Source organism: Gouania willdenowi, chromosome 6 (genome assembly GCF_900634775.1).
Source record: "Gouania willdenowi chromosome 6, fGouWil2.1, whole genome shotgun sequence".
NCBI lineage: Eukaryota > Metazoa > Chordata > Actinopteri > Blenniiformes > Gobiesocidae > Gouania > Gouania willdenowi.
The window spans coordinates 30077959-30105382 of record NC_041049.1 but is presented as its reverse complement, the minus strand read 5'-3'; the positions used below and the strand labels follow the sequence as shown (position 1 = coordinate 30105382).

Below are 27424 nucleotides of genomic sequence, written 5' to 3'. Positions count from 1 at the left end.
CTGGTTTTTGTTTTATCTACATAATGCTCTTACCTATACGTTTATCTAGGAGATCACAGTATTTACGAGGACGCTGGTGGAAACCATCCATTTGGTGACTTGGTGCTTCTGGTATCAGGTAAATTAAATAATTCAAAATCAGAAAGATGGCGCAACTGATATCTTTCCCAACTATTCACAGCTTGGATGTGCAAATTATTTGATCTTGTTCCTTAAAGGCCAGTTTAAAAAGAAAATCACCAATGAGATTGTTTTTGAAGGATTTTAAAGCCTTTTTATGTAGAAACATAAACATCTACAGTAGCTCTTTAGATTTTCTAATATTACCATTGGAAAGTATAAAGAACTATAGCTTGGGTATTTATTCTTTCTTGGGGGTTGGAGGTCTCAACTCCCATTTTTAGTAAAAAAGAGGACATTTTTTTCTTGTTTTGTACAGACACAAATTCAGTCAGAATAACAAAAAAGGGATTGACTTCAGTCAGAAAGAAAATATTTCCTTTGATTTTTAGAAAGTAATTCAGTAAAATTGTTTCAAAAAACTGCCTTTGTCTTTATATCAACACTGTAGGGTGATTATTGTTGTGGCTGTATCTTTTAACCAAAATAAGATAAACAGTGTCCTACATTCATAATTCTTTCCTATTTTATCAATCTATTATATATGGAAATATGTCAAATAGGGAATCCAGAAAATCATCCATTTTTTATTTTTTTTAGGAATTTAAATGTGGTTACCCACTCTTGTCTTTATAAAACACACATATTGCTTTAAGTGTGGTTTTAGATCTTTTTTAGTTTTTCCTGAGGAGCATAACTTGTATTTTATTGATTGAACATATGCACACTATCTGTTGATTCTAGACACCGAATGTACACATTGTGTGGCTAATCAAGTCTTCTATTTAAAAACTTAAATAATTAGCAAAAGATGTGAGACAGAGAAGAGAATGAGCTGATCAGGATCAACAGTAGAGGAGAATATACCGTAGTGTGTGGAACAAAGGACTAATGATGGAAATGAATGAGAGTAATGAAACTCCAATGATGCTCATAATTACATTTACTTTAAACACTTTTTAATTCTTTGATAAAAACATGTCAGAGTAAATTCATTGGACGGGCATTGATAAACAAATATTCTGGTAAAACTATTTGGCGCGGACCAGATATTTGTGTTTGCCACTAGCTCCAAAAGCTAAAGAAATTAATTTCCAAGTGTTTTTGTACTTATGCAATGATTTTTATATCTACATTGTATGAATGATGAGTAAATGTGTTTTTGTGATATCCATAGTCATATAAGTTTTATTTATAATATATAATATATTTTACATTTGACACACTTAGATGGAAAAAAAAAACATACAGTCAGGCACAAAGTATACATAAAAATACAGTACTTAGTCCAGAGTTCATAAACACAAGTAGACCTGGATAAACAAACACAAAACAACAAAATACACAATACTAATAATGAGACTATTATCATCGTAACATATCCTCAATTTAGCCACAAACAAATTGAGTGTAATGGAGGTCATCTAAAGTTTCCACGTGCTGTAAAATATATGTAGGTTCCCTTACATTTCATGTCTCAGTTTTTCAATAGAGTACTCCAATAAATTATTTCAGCCAAGCTTCAAAAACAGGTGGAGCATCCAATTTACACATTTTCAAAATACATGTCTGTTCATGTGGATCTTGTTGGGTTCTTTCTTCCTTATTATAGACTTAATATTTTGTTCAGCGCTTTAAGATGACTTTGTTGTATTTTATGCTATATAAATAAAGTTGAATTGAATTGAATAACTATACCATAACATTGTAAAGCTAAAGAAATTGATGTGTTTATCTACCCTTGCAATGATTTTGATATCTACATTTATTTATTGATTTGAATAAATGTGTTTTTGTGATATCCATAGATAACACATTTTATTTATATTAAGATTGTTGTGCATTTATATTTTACATGTAAGCACACAAAAGCATTTTTGATTTAACTACAGGATGGATTTTCTGGTCAGAATTCTGGTTTTCCATCTCTTGACTTTGGTCAGAGTAAGTGTGGTTTAAAAATAAAGGGTAAGAGTAAAGTTTTTTTGTACAACTCAACTTTAATTTTGTCGATAATTTCAGTCATAAAAGTATAAATTGATAAGCTAAGCAATGTTTTTCTAATGGGGTAAAAAAAAAAAAAAAAAGTATAATGTAAACCTGCTGCTGAAATTTCCCAAAAATGAAAGTTGATCATCTGAATACCCTGATTTATTTTGGTTTTTAATAATAATATATATTATCTTCAGTTTAATTCTTGATTGTCACGTTTGTGTGTATTAATCAGACAATAAACAGGGAACAGATGAAGAACACAGCGCTCCCTCTGGTCAGTAGTGGGAGGTGCAGCCGCTTCGACACCACCCCCCAGCGGCCGCACAGGCGCACTGAGCTGCAAACTGCCATTTTGTGACAGCAGCTACTCTGCTAACGCGGGAGAGAGATTAAAACTAAGTGCGAAGACGCCCGCTGCTTACATCTGCTCCAACTTTTAGGACATCTGTGCTGTCATTCGACTCTGACGTGGGGAGAACACGTAAAAGAGGTAAAGTGTACAATACTTTGACAATAAGGGAGGAGTTTGCAGGGTCTTTAATCGGCCTCTAGGTGTCACGATGGGGCTCTGGGTCCAGCAGCTCGGCGGAGAGTTTGTCTCCCTCTATCGTTGTTGAAACTCTCCAAATGCATTAAAAACTATGTTGGGGTGAAACGACCCTATGTATACGCCACACTCAATTAACAGGTTAAAACAAATAGCGGGGCTTTGGTGATGTTACTACATTAATTATTTCAGGCCAAGGCATCCATGTTCTAGCGTCATTGTTTCTCTGTGACGTTTTTAAACTGTTACTATGCTAAAGCTAAGCTAGCTTGTTTGTAGCCCGGCAGTCACACACTTACACGTTGATATGGACGTCAGAACAATATTTTTTGGTGCAGGTAGACGCACTTTAGTTTTTAAAGCATTCCATCGTAATGAGTCTTAACATGTCTACACTTAGCTCTCGAACTGCGCTTGTTAGCAGCTAATGCTAACTGCTTGCTAGCAGCTAACTATGCTAACTAAGGCGGCCTTGCTTTAGGTCTTGGGCCAAGCTGGACAAAAACATTGCCATATGGAACAGTATTAAACGAGTTGTCGTCCTTCGATGTGGCCAAACCAGACAGGTCGTAGAACTACGATCCCCGTCACCGCCGTACACGGAGCGGCTCAGTGCGGAACAACGTTAGCCAAACGCATGGGGACAGTGCGGGAAAGACGAGCGGAAAACCCTCCTCAGTTATTCGGTAGATAGCCGATAAACACACAGCTCTCCCCCGGCAGATCCCGTCCACCTTAACGCTGTCTCAGAGCTGTTTCCGCAGTGCGAGCTGAAAGGTCGGTAGTTCCATCCGTCCACCGCCACCATGACTCTTATTCTAAGCATTACAGCCACAGATATGTTCAGCAGAGAGCTCCCTCTACGACTCGGCTTGGAGAGCTACAAGAAAAGCCATATGTGAATGCAAACAAGGAGCCGTGAGCTGTCCGTGCCCTAGCACTGCACTACTGTATTATACATGATCCCATTCTGCAACACAAGGCCTGAACCTGGAGCTCATTCATTAACCCTATGTGTATACGGAGTCACAAATGACCCCAAGGCAGATGTGACAAGTAATGAAGTACAAATACTTTGTTACTGTATTTTTTTGGCATTTGTACTGTACTTGAGTATTCACTTTTACTCCTTACTTTTTAAAACAAATATTTACACATTTTAACTATTTTGAGTGCTCAATTATCCAGGTGTTCATAAAGGGTAAAAGATTTATTTAAATGTATTTCCATGAACCAGTTTTCTGTAGTTCCTAAAAAAGTTAAATCAAAGCTACTCTGGGTTTTATTGAGCATTTGCACCTTTTATTGACACATTTTATTTACAAATTGTATTTATTACGAGTGCTAAGTTCTCCAGATGTTCAAAGGTAACAGATTGAACTTGTTTCCATGTACCAATATTCTACAAATACTTTTTTTTTAAAAAGGGACATTTGTTTTACTTTTTTACTTAAGTACATTTAGTAGCATGTACTTTTTCCACTTTTACTCAAGTAAGGGAGCAACTTCATTACTTTTACAATTGTGTTTTTTTATTCAAGTCTATACTTTTACTTGAGTACTGGAGACTAGTACTTTTGCCACCTCTGCCCCAAGGGTTGTTATTCTTCAAAGTCCTTGTAATTAAAAGTGTTCATACTTTTTAATCCCAGACATTTCTCATAAATGTTTGTAAAATGAGGACATTTGCTCTTTTTATATGTTTCATACAATTTAAATTTTAGTCACTATGTAACTTTTCCATAAACAGGTTCAAAAATGAGCCCAAGCATTTCCGATAGAACCTTTGATTCTTATATCAACGGTGACTGTCAGCATACATTCACTGTCCCACTAACACATTGGATGACAGCAGTGTCAGTCACCAACCAGGAGGTCCTTTTACACATTTATGTAAGTATTATTTTCATTTATTAACTTATTTTCCACATCCATGACTTTTCTATGGTAGAGTGTAGTATTATTGTCATCAAACTAGCCTACTTTGTTGTTAGCTACAAAGTACCGGTAATGTTGGTACTGTAAAGTTAGCTATCTTAGTAAGTTCGCTAAAATTACTGTACTTACATTACTTTTCAGTATAATAGTTAGTAAGCTACAGACTGACTACATTCATAACAATAAGATCGTTGATTATACAATGGTGTGTTTTGATTTATAGTTTTTGTGCCATTCAAACATTGTCCTGGTTATTTTTTCCCATCTAGAGTATCATGGCTGCAAGGAGGCCAGCAGAAACTTCTGAGGAACTTGTCCAACCAATAACCCTGGACCGATGGGATTTTATATCTTTGACATTTCAAATGTAAAGGACTCAGACAGTCCAAGATCAAAGATTGCAAAGTCACCAATTGCTGCTAGAAATGCAGTACCCCTGTCCTGTGTGCAATGGTTTACTGCCAGAAGCAAGTAGTTTGTAACAGCTGCACACACAGTGGGAAGAGAGGAGATGTGTATGTGTGATGACGGTTTGATGTCCCCCAGACTGACTGTCCATTCTCTGTTTGGACTCCATATTTAAAATAACAAATTAATTTGATATAAAATGTGACTAAAAATGAGATAAATGAAATCAGTCTTGTTGACTAAATTACAGAAAAGGTTATCATTCTTACCAAGAATTACAGACATTTATGAATCTTTTTATTTATGCACAAATGCGTTTATAATCAACCCGACTCATGGAAGAGTGCATGTATTGTTGGTCATGCATCTGAAGGGTTAAGCCGGGTTCACTAAGTCTTCATTGTCGTCAATGTCTAGATTCACTTACAGTAATATACACTGCTAATCAGAAACCACAAGTCATGTCTTCAGGTAGAGGACAGCCATGACATAAAATTCTGCTGATGGAATAAAAGATGCTGTCAGATTGCAGATTGAAAGACAATAGAAACAATAGTAGTCTTCTATTTGGTCTCAGGCTCCCTCCCTGTCTCACTTCAATGGAGATTGAAAAAGAACATGTGAACCTTTGATGTTAGATGTAAAAACTTTTTTAAAGTTTTAAATGTATTTTTGTTGACATCTACTTAACATTTAAAAATGTCCAAATAAATACACCTGTGAGTACCTTATTACAAAATGTCTTAACTTTTTAACGATTGTTTATCTGTAGTTGATTGACACAATGAAAATACAATAAAGTGTCCCATTAGGAATCAATAACAGTTCAGTTGAAACTGAATCCAACGTTTTCTTTTCCTTAACATATCCTCAACCCAAAGAGCAAAGATGATTCAGCTGAAAGATTATTCTATGTAAGCTTTACAAGTAGGAATGAGATGCAATTTGGGAGCTGCATATGCAATAGGGGTGTGTATTGCCTGGCATCTGGCGTTACATTTGTATTCCGATACAGAGGTCACAATACGTCCTGATATTAAAGTATAAGGCGATTATTGCAATTTTATATATACATATATCTTAAGAAACAACTAATCTGTAAATGTGTACACCTTTGCGAGAACATCATTTAATATGAAATCTATTTTATTGGCATATTTTACACTCAAAACATTGGCTTTAACATGCCAAGTGCCAACAACTTAAAATTAAAAAAACATACAATCTGCCTGTGGCTTTTAAACAAACATGACTTTAGTGCAACTTAACTGAGGTATATGCCTAGAACAACAAATAAATGCATAAAGTTAGTACTTTTTAGATGTTATTGAAAAAACACAAGCTGGTCATTATGCCCAAGTTTCATTGCACTTCTTTGTGCAGTTACAATGTCTCCTGCTGTGGAAAAGACTTTCTTGGTTAAATAAATGTTACATTATATATTTTTTTAAATTTAAAAAAAAAAAAAAAAAATCGATACGGATGCCTTTTTGGATCGATCCGAAAATTGCACAACGTAATATCGCGATATCGCCGAATCGAAACCTAATATGCAATAAAATGCTCTTTAAAGACACGCCTATGGAGGTCAACTAATGTAGTGATCACTCAAGGAAGTGGATCATTTACGTAGCTCCAACTGTTTTGATGTGGTTAAAAGCCTCCAATGGTTGAAATGGTAGCTTAGATTTCCCCAAACCTCATTGGCTAAAATCTCCAAATTGGCGACACTCAAAATTATATTAAGCTCTGTTTGAGATGAAAAGTTGATATAAATAACTAAAAAGGCATTTCTGACACACATTAGTAATGGTTTTATTATTCATCTGAAGTGCATTTATGTGATTGGTTCAGGGTTGGTATCAGTTTAAAATAAAATTTGACCCATCTCTGACATGGAACTGACAATACAGTTTAAGGATGATCAGAGGTTGGTTAATTTCAGAGATTTACACACACACAAACATTGTATTTTGAGGACTGCATTTTCTCTCCTTCTTTTAGTTCTCACCCAGAATGGAGAGCAAGTCAGCAGATGATGTAGGGGTGGTGGAAGTTCCCTCCAAAGACTTCCCTTCCATCCAGGCTATTCACAGTCAGGATGCCATGGTAGCAGACCTTCTTCAGCAGGCTGCAGAAGTGGGTGGTGTGGTGGAGGGGCAAACTGGAGTCATGCTGGAACAAGGTTTGTACTGACTGAAAAACCTTAGCGGGTTGATTTAGCATTTTATTTTACACTACCGTATTGGACAACATTTTGGATTTGTTTCAATGGTGGTCTTTTTTTCTTTAACATCAAAGTGAAACTTTGATGTTTTCCTTATGACAGAACTCGTAGGAAAACATCAAAATATATCACCTCAGTTGATGGACAAAACATCTCAGGAGATGTAATTTCCTGAAAAACGTCTGAATAAACAAAACCTTAACATATCTATAATGCAAGCAATCTCTCTCTCTGTGTGTGTTGTTCCTCAAATAGCTCTGTGAATCAGGCTGCTGCTTGGTTCAAAGGTGTGCAACGTAGGATTTTTTTGGACTGCAACGATACAGTTCATAAATTATTTAATAAAATTGTCCACCAGGAGTTTTGCAAAACAGCTCAATGTTGCCAGGTAGTTATGGTAACTCAGGATAAGTTGCAAGCAGGAGTGACGGCAAAAAGAGCTTTAAAAAAACTCCCTGTAAATATTGACCAGCAGGTGTCCTCAGTGAGCAACATTTGTAACTAAGGAGTAATAAACATGTGTGAGCGAGAGATTCAGAATGAAATTTGCATTAGAAATTGAGCGTTTACAAGGTCAGTTTAAAGATTTAACTTTTATTCTGAATGAAAAAGCTACTTTACCTCCCACTTTTCTATAGCAAGACATACTTCCTACAGGCATTGCACTAGTTTCTTAAATGCAGTCATTGTACCTCAGGATAAGAGTGACTGCTCAAAGGGCTTTTAAAAATGACTAAAGTGGGTCTAATGTGCTTTACAAATTGTGTGCATCTAAACTGACTGTGGATTGATGACACTAAATGAGTCCGGACCGAATCTGTTCGGTCTGAGGAGATCCGGATCCACGAGAACAAACTGGAATGGGAATAGATGGGGTTCAACTTCCTACAGTTGAACCCCAATAGTTATCACTCTACACATTTCACAACAAACCTAGAGGTCCCTGACATCCCACCTTCAAACACAACCTCATTTGGCCATCCATAAAAAAAGTTACTTAACCTCCCACTTTTCTATAGCAATACATACTTCCTACGGGCACTGCACTAGTATTTCTAAAGTAAATACACTTGTATTTCAGGCCACAGTGAAGAAATGGTGGTAGCTGCCCAGTCCCAGCAGCAGCAGCTAATGCAAGTTGGGGAAGGTGTTGAAGTAATGGTGATGGACTCATTGGATCCCACCTTGTTGCAAATGAAAACTGAGGTAAAGGTTGTAATGACTCCAGATGTAAAACTCACTGCAATTTTGTGTATTTTCCCTGTGCTTCTTTTTCACAGTTAGGCAAGTCAACTCTTATAGAACACAGTTAAACAGTTTTTTATCAAAGTTCTTTACAACAAAAATACTAAAGGAAAATGGTGATGCATATGATACATTAAGTAATAAACAAATAAATATAGTACAGTTAACATTTCCCTAATCTTGTAATAGATTATCTAATCTCTTGATCACAGTGGGAACCAAACCATAATCAACTGAGGCTCGCACAGACAAGCATTTTATTACCTTGTTCATCGATAGCAAACACTTGGGTAATTTATTAACATGAATGTGTAAAAACATCAATTCTGTGCCCCTACACTCAAGTCACTAAGATAAAGGCTTTTGGTGTGATCTTTTTTGGCACATTAAAAAAAACAAACTTTATTGTTGATGTACCTACTCTAAAGCAGGGGTTCCCAAACTTTTCATAGTCCACTTCAGACCTTTAACCTGAAATCATGTACTCCCTACTTCTGCACACTTAAAAAACAATGTTGTCACGTGCGGGTGTAGGTGCAGACTAAAATGCAGGGAACGGAGGCGGAGCTCAGGTGCATTATTCCAATATTTACTGTTTCTTGAGGCATGGTCAGACAACAGGGATTCGGCACACAGGTGGTCAGTCCAGGGAGGCAGACGTAATCAAAAATACAAAAAGGCAAACCAAGAACACGGAGCAAGGGTAAACAAGAAGAATGTCCAAATGCAGGGGAAAAAAGCACTTGTCTGTCCAGGAATTACTGGCATGAACCCAAGCCCAGATCACAGGTGTGAACTTAGTCCCAGCACTAAACTCAACCAAAGCCTCCCCATTTATACACAGCCGTTAATTGCAGCTGGTGTCCAATCACCAGCAGCTGGTGCCCAGCAGTAGAAAGCTGCTGGGAGGGAGGTCAAGAGTTCCTGCCTGCCCTCCAAAATAAAACCCCATCCTGACAAATGTTATGTCAGGTAATGTAGCCCGATAGTCAAATTTGTCCCTGAATTTTATCCATCCTGTTGAGGAATATATGATGATAATTATCTGTAAGCACATAAGAAAACATCTTATTCACTTGTTTGATATATTTAATTCATTAGCCTATTAGCATTTTCAGTGAAAAACCAATCTCTTTTTATTTGGACAAAGAAACCTACCAAACATTTGTTGATTGAACATATGGCCATAATACATCATATTCATCAGCATCAAACTGTTAAATACAGCTTGCTACAAATTTAATGAGAAGGGTGAGGTTGAGAGGATTCACTGACTTCTGCAATGTTTGGCTGAATTTGAGAAAGTCTGCGTCTTCAATCGTTCTCAACGCAAAGTCTTCTAAATTTTGTTTTCATGATTGTCAAAGCTGAAAATCCACTTTCACACAAGTACGTAGTGGCAGAGGGCATCAAGCACGTTTGGTTAGCGCAAAGCAATGTAGCTGATACCTTTAATTTGCACTTTTTTGATTAGGTTATTTTTGTGTCTCCACTAGAGTGTAGTCTTACAGAGGATTACTTAGGCTCTAAAGCATTGGCTCCAGAGGATAGACTTTGACAGGAAATTCTTGTATTAATCTCGAGTAAATATGTTTTCCTTGATGTCTTGGACACAGACTTAACCATATCAGTTTTGTATGTAATTGCTGTTGCCTATGCCTTTTTTTTTTTTTTTTTTACATCAGTTAGTTACCAAACATGCCTGTTAAAATGAAGTTTGTCCTCAGGTACTTGATGCTACCGGATCAGCAGCAGCAGAGGGCGTAGTTGGAGGGTCTCACCAGGCAACAGTGACAACAGTTGATCAGACTCAAATCATCACTCTCCAAGTAGGTGATTGTCATTCTAACTGCAGTGTTGCCATCTATCTCAATCTTTGTTTGATTTCACTTATGTATGTCTGCCTCTGAAGGCAAAACGATAAACAGACAGATATATGGCAGCAACCCAATGTATAGCACATAGAAATGTGTAGCAATAGATCTGTCAGGAACCAAAGCTATGCAGTGCATTGAGTGTTCTGGTAAAGGTTTTGTAAAGTCTTGCGAGCCTGCTATACAATGTGAGCAATTCTAAGAAGGTTTATCATGTACAAGGGACATCCATCTCCACTCTCGTGCTGTAGATCGCTGTCATTCAAGGTTATTTTTGTATGGAATGAAACCAGCAAAAAGAGATAATCACTATCTGGGAATATTTTAATCTGCTTTCTCCTAAAAGGGAAATATCTTTAAGCAGAATTGTTTGAAGTTGATCTAAAGACCTTCAATAGTGTTCTTCATTTTTTTTAATCTTTTGTTATTAAGATATATATATATAAAAAAAAAGAAGAAGTGTCAGCTGTGTACCAAATAACTATTGGACCCAACATTTGTAGAACGGAAAACCCTCTCACTTAATGGGAAGAAAAGAGTAAAGTGAACCTCAACCTGGACTAGCGCCACTCTGAGGTGCAATCACACTGAGGCCCACGTCCAGATGGAGAGGAGTTGTAGTCTAAATGGTGAAGTTTTTTATCGTTTACGCCTTGCGTCCACACGCCAATGACTTGGTGTGTGGACGTCAACTTCTTAAAATTTACAGTTGCCCTCGTTTTTAACCAGTTGTGAGTGCTCTGTGTTGAAATGATGAGATCCAGATGAAAGGGTGATGAAGTAAAAAAAAAAAAAAAAAATTTATTCTAAACAAAATGAAAAGGTGCAAAGGAGGACAAAAGGCATTCCATCCCACAGGAGGGAGGTAAGCAACTAACTGGAAAGTTTTCAGAGCACAAACTTTTACAGATCTGAAGAACCCCACCCTAAGATGGAAATAAAGGAGGGGGTCAGATGGCCTAAAAAGAGCTCGGGACCTTGGAGGATAGGCGCCACTGATATTTGTCTTATTGATAGTGTGCGTGCGTATGAGTCTGCCTCTGGCTTTGTGGCTGAGGCAGCTGGTGCTTATCTCGTGTGTGGAAGATGTTGAAGAAATGTGAGTGCCATCTGACTCTCTCCAAAGAAAGACAAAGATATTACATATAAATTCAGATTGATACACCTCTCAGTCATTGGAAAAGGTTATAATTACGAGATAAAGCCTTGATTATGCTTTGAATAACAAGTTAAAACTGAAAGACTCATATTTAGGTCATTGGCTCATCTTCCTTTGTTTCTGTCCACAGCATAATCTTATATTTAGTTCCTAAAAATGTGTTTATGGCTTATTTAACTGTCTAAAATACACATTTTGCCTGAAGTAATTAAAATGTAGGCTATGTTTTACTGATTACAAAAAATAAAAACAATGATATAGCCTGTTAACTCTGCCTAAAAGCTTTTATTTAGCTAGCCTGTGTATATGTTTTCAATAACACATCCATGAAACAAAATTGCTGGTTTACCTATTCAAGATAAGATAAGGTGATGCAGAAATGGTGATGAAAATAGTCAGGAATGTTCTCAAATTTGCTTCTCTCACAGTTTTTATACGAGGCCTATTGTGAATTGGGTCGCGATGGTTTGTCATTTTTTAAAAAATGGGTCACCAGAAAAAATATGCTGGATATGTGCTGGACTGGATTTCTGCACCACTGCAATAGAGCATCATTGGGTTGTGGGGGTATGTGATTCTTATCATGGGGATGTGCATTCTACAAACCTGCAACAACTGTGTGACACTATCATAATGTACGAACAACTGAGGAATGTTTCAGTTGCTTGATAGACTAGTTGCACTAAGAAGCTCTGAGAGCAAGAGGATATTTGTCGCATTCTGGCCATCTCCAGCTTCTTTCCCACAGTTATGTGATGGCATTTGTTTTTTGACAGGTAGTAAACATGGAGGAGCAGGCGGCTTTGGGCCTGGGAGAGCTCCAGCTGGTTCAGGTGCCGGTCTCTGCCACCACGCTGCAACAGGGCACTTATGTAGACACCACTTCAATGACCAAGGATGGAGACCCAGTCATTTGTCACACTTTGCCACTACCTGAAGGCTTTCAGGTACGCCACCTATCCACCACATTTATAGAATTTAAGGTTGCATTGTTTTTTTGTTGTAGTATTGATCAATACTGGCAATTAATCACATTTATTAATTTAAATAATTTTTAAACAACTATTTTTAAAATGTTGTAGTTGAACTTCTAAAAATATGATTTAGGGGTATGAATCCAGATAGACTTTCTAGTTTGTTTGTTTGTTTGCATGTTGGCATTGTGTTTTATGCATTTTCACATGGTTTTTAAATTATCTTGATGGATGGTTAGGTAGTGAAGGTTGGTGCTAATGGAGAGGTGGAGACGGTGGATCAGGTGGAAGAAGAAGCAGTAGCCCACACTGAAATGGAGGAAGATGAGGATGTGGGAAGTCAGCTTCTGGAGGAAGGAGAAGAGCCTCTTGAGGCTGCTAACCAAGACTCAAGATGGTCCAAAGACCCTGACTATCAGCCTCCAACTGGAGTTGTCAAGAAGACCAAAAAGGTAAGGTAGCTGCAGGCTATTTTTTAAATCCCTAACATGAGGCTTGTGTTTGTAATTTATCTGGATTTGCTTTGCATCCAGGGTAAAAAAAGCAGTTTGCGTTATGCTGAAGGAGATAAAGACATGGATGTCAGTGTTTATGACTTTGAAGAAGAACAGCAGGAAGGGCTTCTGTCTGAGGTCAATGCTGAGAAAGTGGTCGGGAACATGAAACCACCCAAACCTACCAAGATCAAGAAGAAGGGTAAGACACATTAGAAGTTAGAATTTTGTACAAAGGAGCTACATGGAGGATCAAGGATGTAAGTTTAAGAGCAACACTGCCAAATGATTTGGAATCTACCACTTACCTACACTTTGGACATCACTGAACTATTTTTGCATTTGATTCATTTGGTTACATTACGATAAAAAAGTTAAAATGTCTTTTAATGATATAAACTGCCACAGACCAGGTATGCTGAGGTCAATATTGCAAACTGTACAAATGTGTTATTATATTACTGATACTAATTCATAATTATGAGGCCTACAGTTTCTACATAAATAGACCAAATTGTGATTGTGCTTTGATAAATAAAAATGTGTACAGTAGATCAGAAAGTTTCTCTGGGCATTTTGGTTCTGTAGTGATCAGAACTTCAGCAACATGACCAAGAAGGCCTCAGTCATCATAGTCCAGTCGAGACATCTGCTGGGATAAGAAAAAAAAGCCCTTGATTGATATTGGATCTTTCTGTGTGAAGTAGAGCCTGATAATCAGGCTGATTATAGTCATCTCTGATTACATCGACATGGTCGATAGCCTGGCCTATTAATCTATCAGGCTCTAATATGTAACTCATGTAGTGACTTTTTTGCTGTGTGGAGATTCTGTGGCTCTATGCTGTGCTTTCTGCATCATAAGGTGTCGCTTTCTAATCAGAAGTAATGATTACACAATGACAACACTGGAAGAAGTGCATTAGTTAATTGTTTACAGTTACTGCTACATTTTGCATTTTTAATTTATCCATCGGATGAATACATACAGACACATCGGATATTGGCTTTTGAAAACCTCCAATATTGGTATCTGCATCATCCCTAAAAATCCCATCTCAGCCAGGCTCTATTGAGGAGTTTGTTTGTTCTATTCCTGTTTGGGGTGGTGCATGAATGTTTTTAGTCGGAATCCTCTTTCATCATTGGTGTGAATCCAAATATTGTCACTAAAGACTGTACATGTTTTCATGCCAGGAGTGAAGAAGACCTTCCAGTGTGAGCTATGCAGCTACACCTGCCCTCGACGCTCCAATCTGGACAGGCACATGAAGAGTCACACTGATGAAAGGCCCCACAAGTGTCATCTTTGTGGAAGAGCTTTCAGGACGGTCACCTTGCTCAGAAATCATCTCAACACACACACAGGTACATAGAACTTTACATATTCAGTCAATTGTATTGACTCTGATGTTTAGTCGGATTACTAGATTTATATATAGACTATGAAGGAATGCATGGGGCAGAAAAATCCTGGTAATTTTCCGATATATTTCTGATAAATTTACACTAGAACCTAAGCTCTGTAATTTTGGGAATATTCAAAAATATACATTATTTATTGGAATTAACTGGAAATTTAGAGTAATTATAAATAACCGTCTTAAATCAATATAAATGTTAGCATCCATTCATAATATTACAATTGAAAAACATTTCAACAGATTTATGTGTAATTCAAACTTTACAATTATTTAAAGGTTGTAACCATCTTGTTTTTAGGTCCTGTAGAAAGTAATACGATCTTAAACATCAGAATATTGATTTCCACCCACTACCTTTTCATAACTAAAAATCTAAGCTTGAAGGGCAGTTATAACCTGAAAAAAAAGTCCTGATCAAAACCCTTTCAGGCCATGGTCAGTCCTGGGCCTCTTCCTAATCTAATGTATACTTACATGAAATCTGCTTCTTGAATTCAAGATGATGCTAAAATATATCCTCCCAACTATATTAAAGATGCCTGTTAATGATCTACCTTCAATTTTGTAAATTTCCCATTTATTCCCATTTATTCATATGGAAAGTTTCCAACTTTGAAACTTTGCAACCCTAATTATATATCACTAATTGTTGCTGCAGGAACCCGTCCACACAAGTGCACAGACTGTGACATGGCTTTTGTGACTAGTGGAGAGCTGGTTCGTCATCGTCGCTACAAACACACGCATGAGAAACCCTTCAAATGCTCAATGTGTGACTACGCCAGTGTGGAGGTGCCATTACTTATTGTTTTTGAAATGCCGTTTCTACCTCAAAAGTGAACAATGTGCAAAACTTATTATGGGACTCTTGTGTAGGTGAGCAAATTAAAGCGCCACATTCGATCTCACACTGGAGAGCGTCCATTCCAGTGCAGTCTGTGCAGCTATGCCAGCAGAGATACATACAAGCTCAAGAGACACATGAGGACTCACTCAGGTAAGGCCATTACTTACAAAACTATGTCTGTTAGTTTGGTCTTCTAAAGCTTCAAAGATTATTGTTATGAAGAGTCAGAACAGAAGTGTTGGATGGCACATATTCAATGTAAAAATGAAAACAGTCTATAATTATGTTAAAATGTGAAGGCCTGCATGTACTATTTTTGGTTATTATTGCTATTAATAATAATAATAAATTTTTATACAAATTTAAGCAAAAAACTAAAACCTAATGTTGTGAATATTGCAGTTTTAGTCACTGATCTTTTGTCCATATTTTTTGGATGTCAAAGTCAAGGCTCGCAGGCCAAATCCGGTGTCATGTACTGAGTCCACATCGTACTGGGATTGCATATGCGCGTAGATGCACATGAGCGCACATGCGCACTACTGAAAACTTATTTTTTGCTAAAAAAAAATTAATTAATTTTTGTTTGTTTTTGTTTTCTAAGTGAACGGACACATGTTTTATTTGTTTATTGGATCATGTTAGGGTTAGGGTTATAATCTCAGTATGGAGGTAAACTCAGACCATGACACCGGCAAGAGCTTTCTTTTCTATCCCGCGGTAGGATTTTGTTCAAATTAAATATTACAGAGAAAACATGGGAAAAATTATTATCTCTATATAGTTAAGTCTGGAAATTTCAGTTCCTCTAAATTCCCAAATTCAATGAATTTACCTGATATACCGTATGTGGAAGCCTGCAATCTTTATATGCCCACTACACTTGAAGAATTTCAGTATTTTTACATGACAGATATTTTGCTATAACTCTACAATTTCTCACAAATTATTTCATAGAAATTCCTGCACATTGCAATTTTTAAGAAAAATTATGCAAATTCTACATAAATGCTTGACATGAATGTTATTGCTTTATGTTATAAGTGAAATACTAACAGTGTTACACAGTAAAGAGAGTGAGTTAGGGAACAATATTAATTTTACAGTATTTGCACTTTTTTACTCAGACATCAATATTTTTTAGTTCAACCTGAGATCAAACCTTGAATTGAAAGGAGTTTGACAATCTTGGTCTAAGACTTTGCACATCAGCAAAAGAATTGTTTCTTTCTTTGAAGCATGGTAACATGCTAATATATTTTTGAATGCCTGTTTGCTTTGTTGTGGTAGTTTATAATCTGAACACAAGCTGTATCTGCTCTGCCTTAAAGGAGAGAAACCCTACGAGTGCTACATCTGCCATGCACGATTCACTCAGAGTGGGACAATGAAGATGCACATTCTACAGAAACACACAGAGAATGTGGCCAAATTCCACTGCCCACATTGTGACACCGTCATTGCACGCAAGAGTGACTTGGGTAACAGCGCTACACAGTAAAACCTACAACGCAAACAGGAGCTTTGCTCTTATTTTCCTAACCTCACCTCATGTGTTGGTTGTGTGTCTCCAGGTGTTCACCTTCGTAAACAACATTCCTTCATTGAAACTGGAAAAAAGTGTCGTTACTGTGATGCTGTGTTCCATGAACGTTATGCTTTGATCCAGCATCAAAAGTCTCATAAGCATGAAAAGAGGTTCAAATGTGACATGTGTGATTACTGCTGCCGACAGGTTAGTGTCGCCATAGTTTTTATACAAAGCTAATTTATATTATTTCTAAAATTAGGGCTGCATGTTACTTGGAAATCTTTCTCTCTTTTTAAAAAAAATAATTTCGTTTTAATAATATTTCTATGTTAGAAAATGGAAAATATGAAAAGATAAATCCAAGTCAGGGTCAATCATTCTACAAGCTGAAGAACAAAGATTGAATGTAATGCTTTGTGTTGCTCCAGGAGCGCCACATGGTGATGCATCGCCGTACCCACACTGGAGAGAAACCATTCAATTGCTCTCAGTGTGGAAAGACCTTCAGACAAAAGCAGCTGCTGGACATGCACTTCAAACGCTACCATGACCCCAACTTTATCCCTACGGCCTTTGTTTGTCCAAACTGTAATAAGACCTTTACCCGCAGGGTAAGCACAAATCTTAACTATTTCTACACACTGATTATTACTTATATTTATTATATTTCTTTTATTTCTTGCAGAACACAATGGCTCGACATGCTGAAAACTGCAACGGGGAAATGGATGCCACAGAGAATGGAGATGAAACGCCCAAAAAACGAGGGAGAGGAAGAAAGAGGAAGATGAAGAGCAAAAAAGATGATGACAGTGGTGAGAGTTTGGCCTGATTTAGTAGCTTTGAGTAGTTGGAATAAACTTCCAGAGCAATGTTCACATAGTAAGATACTGATGTGTGGACCCTCTTAAAGGTAAAACGTAGGGCTCAGTCAGAGTTGAGACACCTGAGGTCCTTTGTGTTCATGCATTGTTACAAGGTAGTCAATGACTTGTCCTGTCGTTTAATGATGTCAGAAATGAAAAAAAAAAATGTTTTATATTTTAGTCCTCAATATCTGTAACAGATTTATTCAACTAAATTATTAATGTATTTTAGTCGGCTAAAACTTGACTATAATTGAAATAGTCCTGATGGCTGAATTTGGACTAAAATCAAGTTGCATTTTAGTCAAAACACTATGACTAAACTAAGAAGATGAACACTGGTACAACACATTTTAATGACATTTGGTTCCCACTGTCTTGCTACGTGTCAATTATCTGTAGAATATTTTTTCCACTTTCCGTTGTAATGCTTGATTTTCTGTTTATGATGTTTGTCTTTCAGATGAGGATCTGACCGAACAGGAAGAGGAAGAAGACGAGGGTGAGGATGAGCTACAGCTGCTACCCGAAGAGGAAGAACCAGGGAGCCTAGAACTTGATCAGGCCCCTGCCTCCATCCCAGTCCCAGCTCCTGATGAGCCTCCCATTAAGAGGAAACGAGGTCGACCACCAAAGAATGCACCCAAGCCTCCAACAGCCATCAAAGCTGTCAGTGCTGCTGCCATAGCAACTGATTCTGGTGAGAACACTCAACCTCTTCCTCTTACATTAGGATCCTTAACAACAACAAAGCACAAAGAAAAGCCCAAAGCATTAAATAACCACAGTCATTAGATGATAAGGTGTGCTGACTGACTAAAATGTCCTAGGACGCTGACCTCTACCAGTATGACTGTGGTTTTAATGAATACTGGTTTCTGAGAGGGAAACTAAACCAAAGGGTTTTGGCTGACCTTCGACAACTTATTGATTATGGGTGGAGCTCCTGAAGCAGAGACATGCCCAGTCTATACTATAAAATCTCCACAGGTGATGGCTCTTATATGAGGGGTGGTGCTAACAGTGATGTTACAAACCACCATTCTCGGCCAATAGCAAAATGTGATTGTAATGGCCTTGTTTCAACCCATAGAGGGCAGTCACTCTTACATTTTTATTACAAAATATGCCAAATTGAAATACTTTGACAAAAATGTGAGGAGTTGGACAAGAATCAATCAATAATATTACTTCATACCCAAATACTTTTGTTTTCAACAAAAAAATGTTTTGAAGTTTACTGTTTAAATCTATGACTTTAATTTTGATGTTATTAGGGAACTTACTTTTAAGCAGCATTTTTTGCAGCTTTATTTTTTTTAAAATAGCTAATGGCCCAACATCCTACTCATCTGAGCACACAGCTGTTCTAGCACACAGCTGTTCTCATTCAGAGGGTGATTAAAACCTGTCAATGTTTTATTTGTCTCTTTTTTGCTCTGAAATTTCTCAGACTGCAGACAATTACTGGAAGGATTGAATATTTATGTTTTCAGTTGTACCAAATCTAAAACTTGGTAACAAATGTTTTGTTTTTTGTTGTTTTTTTGTTTTTTGAAAAAAAAACAACACTTTTGGCAAATGAAAAAGAAGATAATTTGTTCATATCTCAAACACAGTGTTGGGCAAGTTACTTTCAAAATGTAATACATTACATATTAATAGTTACTGTCATTTCAAAGTAATTAGTTAGAAATCAGAAATGTTTTAATGGCCAAGTACAGTTTTTAGGACAGTACAGGGAATTTGACTTCGTAGTCGGTGTGCGAAACAAAGAACAAAGAAACAAGCCAGCAACAATAATAATAATAATAATGATAAATATAAAGGAGAGATAGAGAATAAAGGATAAATATATATATATACAGTGCAGCAGGTAATGTCTTCATGGAGGTGGTGATCGGGTGGGGGGGTTCAGTGGATGACTAGGGGTGTGTTCATGTGGATGGTGGCAGAGGGAAAGAAGCTGTTACATTACAATATTACTGTCTGAGTTGTAATGCGTTACACTATTTTTAAGTTACTTTCACCAAAGTTTATTGCAGCTGATTATATATCCAGTGGAAGGTGATGTGGTATAGCATAATGACTAACAACTACAGTATATATAATAGGCACAGTGAAGGCTCATGGTATAATACATTAAGTAACAATGACCTTCAGAATCACAAAAGCAGACAAAGTTAATGTCTGGTAAGTTATGATAAATATATTGTAAATATTTAAAGTCTCAGCCTATTCATATGAAACACATAGAGCTAGAAACAACTATAATGTAACCCATAGCCTTATGACATGACGATGCACAATCTCTTTATTTTTGTTTCTATTCTTTTATTCTCTTTTAATTAAAGCTCACAGCACAAAGCTGGCACAGACTGAGATTGGTAACCTTTTAAATGTTGCATGTCAATTTACAATATCTGTCGGCTTTTTCAGTGCGCTGTTTTTTACTGCTGCTAACATGGTGACCAGTAAAATTGTAACACTATTTTCTATGAGCGCTCAATACAAACCAGTCACGAGATGACCACCAGTCAAATTGATGGCAGCGGCGGCTCCGGCTAATGTTTTTAGCTGCCAGTTAGCGGCATTTCTACTGTGAATGTCTCTACAAAAATCATTCTAAACCAAAAACTTCTGCACCACACATTTAAGAGCAGGAATTTGATGTGTATGAGTCTCAGTCTCTGCCATATGGCGGTGTCACGTACTGAGTTTGTGCCGCTGTTTGTAATAATAACATAGATAGCCACATGACCCAGTGACCATAAGGTATGGTATGGTACCACTCTCTATGACAACGTTAGATTACCTTGTCATTGCTGGCGTTGGTGGAGATTTTGCCAAAAAGCTTTTTAAAAGCCAGCGATTCCACTGTTGACAGGCTGCATATCCACCAACACATACTCTACCACCAGTCTCCACTTCTCTTGGTTCTAGTAGCACGGCCGACCGAGAGAAACTTCATTTCTGCTGCTTTGTCTGACTTTTATGCACTTTTGTCATCTGCTTTCTTTCTCTTCACTGTGCCTGAATCTCTCTCTGTCAACTTGGTGTTAGCGTGGCACCGGTCCAAGTTACTGGTGCTGTTTTTCACATCTCAGGTTGAAATGCATTGTAACGCGCGTTACTGAGATTTGTAACGGGTATAATATTACCAAAATGTTATTAGCAATGCATTACATTACTGCGTTACAGCAAAAAGTAATACATTACTGTAATTGCGTTACTTTTGTAATGTGTTTCTCCCAACACTGCTCACACAGGTGTTTAAAAAGAAAGAACATTGGTAAGATTCTTACTCTTTTTGAGTTGAATTCAGAGCGGTTTATAAAAAATAACTAACAGTTCACAGTTGAAAGATTTGAACTTTTCGAGTGACACTGTAACGCGACATCCAATCGGCAATGAGTTTCTAGCTATGTCACCCCCAAAATAAAAGTGGCATACTCCTTGAATAAGCCTTTTAAATTCTAAGTATATTTTGAGTGAACTCATGCTTTAGTAACTCTGTAAGTTGGTAATTTAAACCTTAAGTACAAGTGGAACTGTCTATGATGAGTGCTGTAGACGTACGCCTGGAGAAGAAGTGATCAGCCCTCTCAGTGCTGCCTCCTGCTCTGCAGACACACTCAATTCATATTATTCCCTGGTCGTCACATCACTGGAGCAATGAAGTGATGAAGTGAGAAAAATGCACCTTAATAATGCAGTGCTAATGTGTGAGTGTGTGTGTGTGTGTGTGTGTGTGTGTGTGTGCTGGTGTTGCAGTTGCTGCCATCATCCAGGTGAAGGATGAGAGCACTGGAGCTGTGGAGAACATTATTGTGAAGAAGGAGGTTGGAGACACTTCAGCAGCAACTCCTCTGGAGCAGGAAGAGGAGGGGGAGGGGGCGGGGCTTCCTGATGAGCTGGTGGTGAATGAGGAAACAACAGCTGCTGCTGCTGCTGCTGCTAACGGAGACCTCACACCAGAGATGATCCTCAGCATGATGGACCGATGAACACATCACACAGTGTCTAACTAATGACAAAAATGTCTGATCCACATGAACACTGGCGTTCATTCAGTGTTTGTTCGAAACAACATAGCAGGAAGGGGGGCGGAGCTTGTGTAGAGACCTTCCACATGGATCCTGTTACCTGAGGGTATCCATTAAGTTCCCCTGTCCACACCTGTGTCATTTACTTTCTCCACTGCTTTTAGAGGCTTTTTCCATAGAATGATCAGGCCTCTTAAAGCTACACGTTAAGCTTTACCTTTGAGGACCATATTCTGCTGAACATGCACGTATGGCTGTTGCTTTGCCAGTGGAGCTCATTGTTGTCATTTAGCATTTCACTTTCATTTGCTGCCCTGTCTGTTTTTACATCTTTATTTGGTTTATCTTTTAAAAACACCACTGACAGGTTTAGGGCAGCCTCTGCAAAGCATTCTGTGAGTTTTCTCTCTTGAATTTAAACACAATCATAGTCCACACAATAATCCCTGATTCTGGCTATCGTGGTCTGACACTGTTGTAGTTTTTTTGGACTTTGAGCTGTGTATCTGTGACAAACGTACGGGAGATAATACAATGGGGCAAAAAAGTATTTAGTCAGCCACCAATTGTGCAAGTACTCCCACTTAAAAAGATGAAAGGCCTGTAATTTTCATCAAAGGTATACTTCAACTATGAGAGACAAAATGAGAAAAGAAAATCACATTGTAGGATTTTTAATGAATTAATTGGTAAATCCCACGCTAAATTAAGTATTTGGTCACCTACAAACAAGCAAGATTTCTGGCTCTCACAGACCTGTAACTTCTTTTTTAAGAGGCTCCTCTGTCCTCCACTCGTTACCTGTATTAATGGCACCTGTTTGAACTCGTTATCAGTATAAAAGACACCTGTCCACAACCTCAGACAGTCACACTCCAAACTCCACTATGGCCAAGACGAAGTGAATGACCTGCAGAGAGCTGGGACCAAAGTAACAAAGGCAACCATCAGTAATACACTATGCCGCCAGGGACTCAAATCCTGCAGTGCCAGACATGTCCGGGCCCGTCTGAAGTTTGCTAAAGAGCACATTGGATGATCCAGAAGAGGATTGGGTGAATGCCATATGGTCAGATGAAACCAAAATAGAACTTTTTGGTAAAAACTCAACTCGTCGTGTTTGAAGGAGAAAGAACACCATACCTACTGTAAAGCATGGGGGTGGTAACATCATGCTTTGGGGAAGTTTCTCTGCAAAGGGACCAGGACGACTGATCCGTGTAAAGGAAAGAATGAATGGGGCCATGCATCGTGATATTTTGATTGAAAACCTCCTTCCATCAGCAAGGGCATTGAAGATGAAACGTGGCTGGGTCTTTCAGCACGACAATGATCCCAAACACACTGCCTGGGCAACGAAGGAGTGGCTTCGTAAGAAGCATTTCAAGGCCCTGGAGTGGCCTCGCTGTCTCAAGATCTCAACCCCATAGAAAATCTTTGGAGGGGGTTGAAAGTCTGTGTCGCCCAGGGACAGCCCCAGAACACCACTGCTCTAGAGGTGAGATGCATGGAGGAATGAGCCAAAATACCAGTAACATTGTGTGAAAACCTTGTGAGGACTTACAGAAAACATTTGACCTCTGTCATTGCCAACAAAGGTTACATTACAAAGTATTGAGATGAACTTTTGTTATTGACCAAATACTTATTTTCCACCATAATTTGCAAATACATTCATTAAAAATCCTACAATGTGATTTTCTGGATTTTTTTTAAGTGGGAGAACTTGCACAATTGGTGGCTGACCAAATATGTTTTAGCCCCACTGTACGTATAGGTCCAAAATTGATAGATCATGTAAAGCTTTCTGATTATGAATAGAGTGGAACCATGTTAACAGAGGAAGATTCCTGTCTGCACGCTCACACAAACCCTTTCCTGTTGTTTAGTCACCCTGGTTGGTTGGAATCAGTACACCAGAGGGAAGCATGTAAATACTATGGTTTCTTTTCCATATTTCTTTGCTGTAAAATGTTTGAAAGGTGCATCACAGTCAACATCATGCATTTAAATTCTAAACTCTCAAATTAGATCATTGGGATGAGAAGCTGATCCTGCAGTTTTTCTCCACTCCAACACACACACACAAAATAGAGAGATACTGTAGCTGTATCTATGTGTCTCTATGAGTCAGTTTGAACATCACTGCTCTCAGTGACTTTGTAAAGTTCTGTAGTTTAACGCTGTGCTCCTCCTGTCAATAAGCTGTCTCTGACTTTTCCTCCTCACTTCTGTTTGTCCTCAGCCTATTGACACTGTCACTTTGGACTATCCTGTTATGTTTCAGAACAGCTGGAGCGCTGATTTCAACTGAAGCAAAATGTTTTGTTGACATGCTAAAAGATTGTTTAGTATAAACCTGTAAAATCAACTGCTAGTAAAATATATACATACTTGCAACTTCTGACTCTTTGTTGCTTTTGAATCATTTTATGCTGAGGTCGGTATGAGGAAAGTGATGCTGATGATATTCTGATATTGTCTCTTTCAGGTGTCCTTGTTTAAGGCTTGCCAACACTTTAAAGCTTGCGATAAAACCATTCACAAAGATTAAGTCTTCTCTTTATTGTTGACAATGATACAAGTGTTAATGTGTTACTTATGGACATAAACACAATCATATCTTTTTTTATATTAAACAGTGGTTTGGGGGCCCACATGCCGAAACTCGGTCTGATTCTGTGCTCTGTACTACAAACAAGATTACTCTAAAAAAGCACAAAACAGAAAAAATGCACGACTCCAGAAATGCACAAAATGGCAACCAAAACACACAAACTGACTTTAAAAATGCACAAAGTAACAAGAAAATCACTAAAAATGCACAAAACAGCTACAGAAAAGAGCACATGCTTCTGTCAAATAATACAAAAATCCACTTATATCCTGATTCACTCTGGCTTGTAAGAAATTTCTATCCCCAATAATTACCGTACAGTACGTTCAAGCAATATGTCAGATTTCAGAAAGATCTGTTAATTACAAACTGATATAATTTTTTTTTTTTTTAGTTTTCACCATATGAGAAACTGGGAATTTTTTTTGTTTTTGATTTTTCAAACTGACCCACAATCCAGTAAATTTATCCAGATTCCTTTCAAAATGTAATGGAATTTTTCATGGCTTTTAAGTCCATCTTTTATTTAAAATTTTGTAAACATATGTAAAGTACTTTTGATTTAATCCTGTTGACAAACACAAAACAACAGAAATGTACAAAAATAACAGGAAATAGACCGATATCTGATACATCAGCCTATCAAATAAGAACATTGATATACTGAACATGAACACATTTTAATACCTAAAATATGATTCAAGGCAAACATAAGAACTGTAAAGCCACTGATATGTAAATAAATAGGAAAAGGCTCATTTTATTTCTAGAATACAATGTAAAAAATATATATATTCAAAAGTAAATCAAATCACAAACATTAAACATGGCATAATTAGAAAAAAAGACAAAATATAACTGTACGCAATAAACTAGTGGCTTCTCCCAGTGTTGTAATTTTGTAATCATTAATGCTAATTTAAAATAGTCAACTTAGAACTCAGAATGAACAACACAGAGAGACAGAACGTTAATACATCAGTTACATATCAGAGCCCTAACAGTTGTAGATTCATTGATTATAGATAAATCTGCCCGATTAATTGGTTGAGATGACACTTCAGAAGCAGAATGTTGGCTGTTTCTGTGTATTAATTATGAACATAGTTGTTTTATAATTATGATTTTACCATGAAAAGCTTCTCTCTTATTAAAAAACAAGACTTTTTTTTATTTTAAAAGGTCAAACTAAGGTCTTGACCAACCAACTCAAGCAACATTGTAGATTTTGAAGGAGTCTAACTGTAATAGAATGGCATGTGCAGCTCCTAATGTTCTTTATTATTTGTGATACACAAAGGAGAGGCTTTCAGCACCACATGCACTGTGAGGCTCACTGACACAGAGGCTGCTTCCTTTCGCTCCAGTAATGTTGGTGGAATAAATGGAGTGAGGATGAGGATGGGTGATGAAGGGTAAGCACAAGCCAATGTAGGATGCAACCCCCGCCCCTTTGTTTGATTGATTCATGTTTCACACCAGTTTGTGACCAACAGTAGACAGAAACATAACAAGTTTATTTATTTGTTTGTTTGACAGTTTGCAAGATTACTGTAAAAGTATTTAATGGATTTTGACCAAATTTTAACCAAAGATGGACAGATTGAGCTATTTTTGAAAACCGGTTTATAAAACCGACGTATGATTATTATTATCTCTTATAATTGGTCAAAAGAAAAATACAAAAATGCACATCTCAGTTTGTAGTTGACCAATCTTTATGAAATTTGATGCTGTTATGTCAGATTTGTTCCTCTACCCAAGATCAGATCTGGGTTGCACATTTCATCACAATCTTTCAAAATAAATAACATGGGGTAATGAGGATAGCCTTTTTCTTCCAAACCTTTAAAGTATGTGAATGATCATGAATTAATGATCAGAATCAATGATCCAGATAACTGCCAATATCTGACAAAGAGCAGATTTGGATGTTGGGGGAGGTTTGTGCTCTTGTTCTACATATATGACATAAACATTTATATCTGAGCCCTGCTCAGATGACTCAGGGGTTGCCATGTGTGCAGTGACGCTTGTTACTGAACGCTTTTATAGACAAAATGTCCTAAACATGGAGCAGCTTTGTATGCACTACCCTTTACCAAAGTGTTAATGAGTAACTTTTATGGGTACTTGTACTTTTTTGAGTATATTTCTAAACCAGCAATTTTACTTGTGCTTTAGTACATTTTAAAATAAGCAAAGTAATTTGTTACATTTCTACACACAAACGTTACTGAGTAAATTATAATTTTTTTGTGATTATGTTTTTCAGTTTCATGGTCTCTTCATCAACTAGTTTATTTATTTAGAGACCATTGAACATAATCCATTGGTTGTTCGTTGTGTAATTTCTAATCAAAGCCCAGCCACTTTCTTCTGTCCAGGTTGTAGTTTCTACCTATTATGTTGTTCCCCATGTGGCACAGTTTCAGAGTGGCTGAATGTAGCTATACTTACGGCGTGTTTCCACTGGTAAAAAGTACCTCCTCTGTGGTACCTGGTGCTGTTTTTTATTACCTCCTTTGTTGAGCTTCCAAAAAAAGAAGCAGCTGTAAAACTGCAACCCGTGAAGTCTGGCACTTTTGCGTGTCAGGTTGGTGTTCAATGGAAACGTTCCGGAAAAACAGCAGTGAGTCACAGAAACGAGGAGTGCGTAGCCGCGTAGAGCCGATACCGCCAATGGAAATGCGCCATAAGAGCCTGAGAATTTTATTTCAAATGTAACTAATTGGTTAGTTGGTTTTTAAAGAATTGTACATATTGACAAACAGCAACATTTGGTCTCTTTCTTTTTAAGTTTATACATGAGTTGTTTACTGTATGCAAGGAAACCGTGGCAAAATGTATTACTAAAAATAAACGTGGGGGATGAAAGTAACTAGTGACATTTACTTTGAGTACTATTTAATTCAGCTACGTTTTACTTGTACTTGAGTACAGTTTCAATAATGTAACAGTACTTCTTGTTGAGTATTATAAATTATATATCAGTACTCTTTACCCACTCCATAATGTTTCCCATTCACTCAGTCCTCAGCCTGTCAGGCTTTATCTGCAGCTCTTCAGGAATATCAGGAGTGAAAGAGGAAGAAGAGAGGTGAGGAAGGTG

The 27424-nt window shown here is 37.4% G+C and overlaps 1 protein-coding gene across 1 annotated transcript; it reads left to right on the top strand.

The window, feature by feature from the left end:
- Positions 1–2445: 2445 nt before the first annotated feature.
- LOC114465578 (transcriptional repressor CTCF-like) lies at positions 2446–22355 on the top strand. The gene is made up of 16 exons (XM_028450679.1): positions 2446–2605; positions 7013–7193; positions 8317–8441; positions 10208–10309; positions 12290–12460; positions 12727–12939; positions 13021–13183; positions 14179–14349; positions 15064–15197; positions 15282–15402; positions 16584–16733; positions 16827–16987; positions 17212–17394; positions 17469–17598; positions 18113–18349; positions 21424–22355. The coding sequence occupies exons 2-16, from the start codon at positions 7025–7027 to the stop codon at positions 21654–21656; spliced, it is 2463 nt and encodes an 820-aa protein (XP_028306480.1). The 5' UTR covers positions 2446–2605; positions 7013–7024; the 3' UTR covers positions 21657–22355.
- The last annotated feature ends 5069 nt before the right edge of the window (positions 22356–27424 follow it).

Coding starts and splice junctions, on each gene's coding strand:
- LOC114465578 (XM_028450679.1), top strand. CDS start 7,025: ATGGAGAGCAAGTCAGCAGATGATGTAGGGGTGGTGGAAGTTCCCTCC. Junction 16,988..17,211: donor GTGATTACTGCTGCCGACAG/GTTAGTGTCGCC, acceptor GTGTTGCTCCAG/GAGCGCCACATGGTGATGCA. Junction 17,599..18,112: donor CAAAAAAGATGATGACAGTG/GTGAGAGTTTGG, acceptor TTTGTCTTTCAG/ATGAGGATCTGACCGAACAG.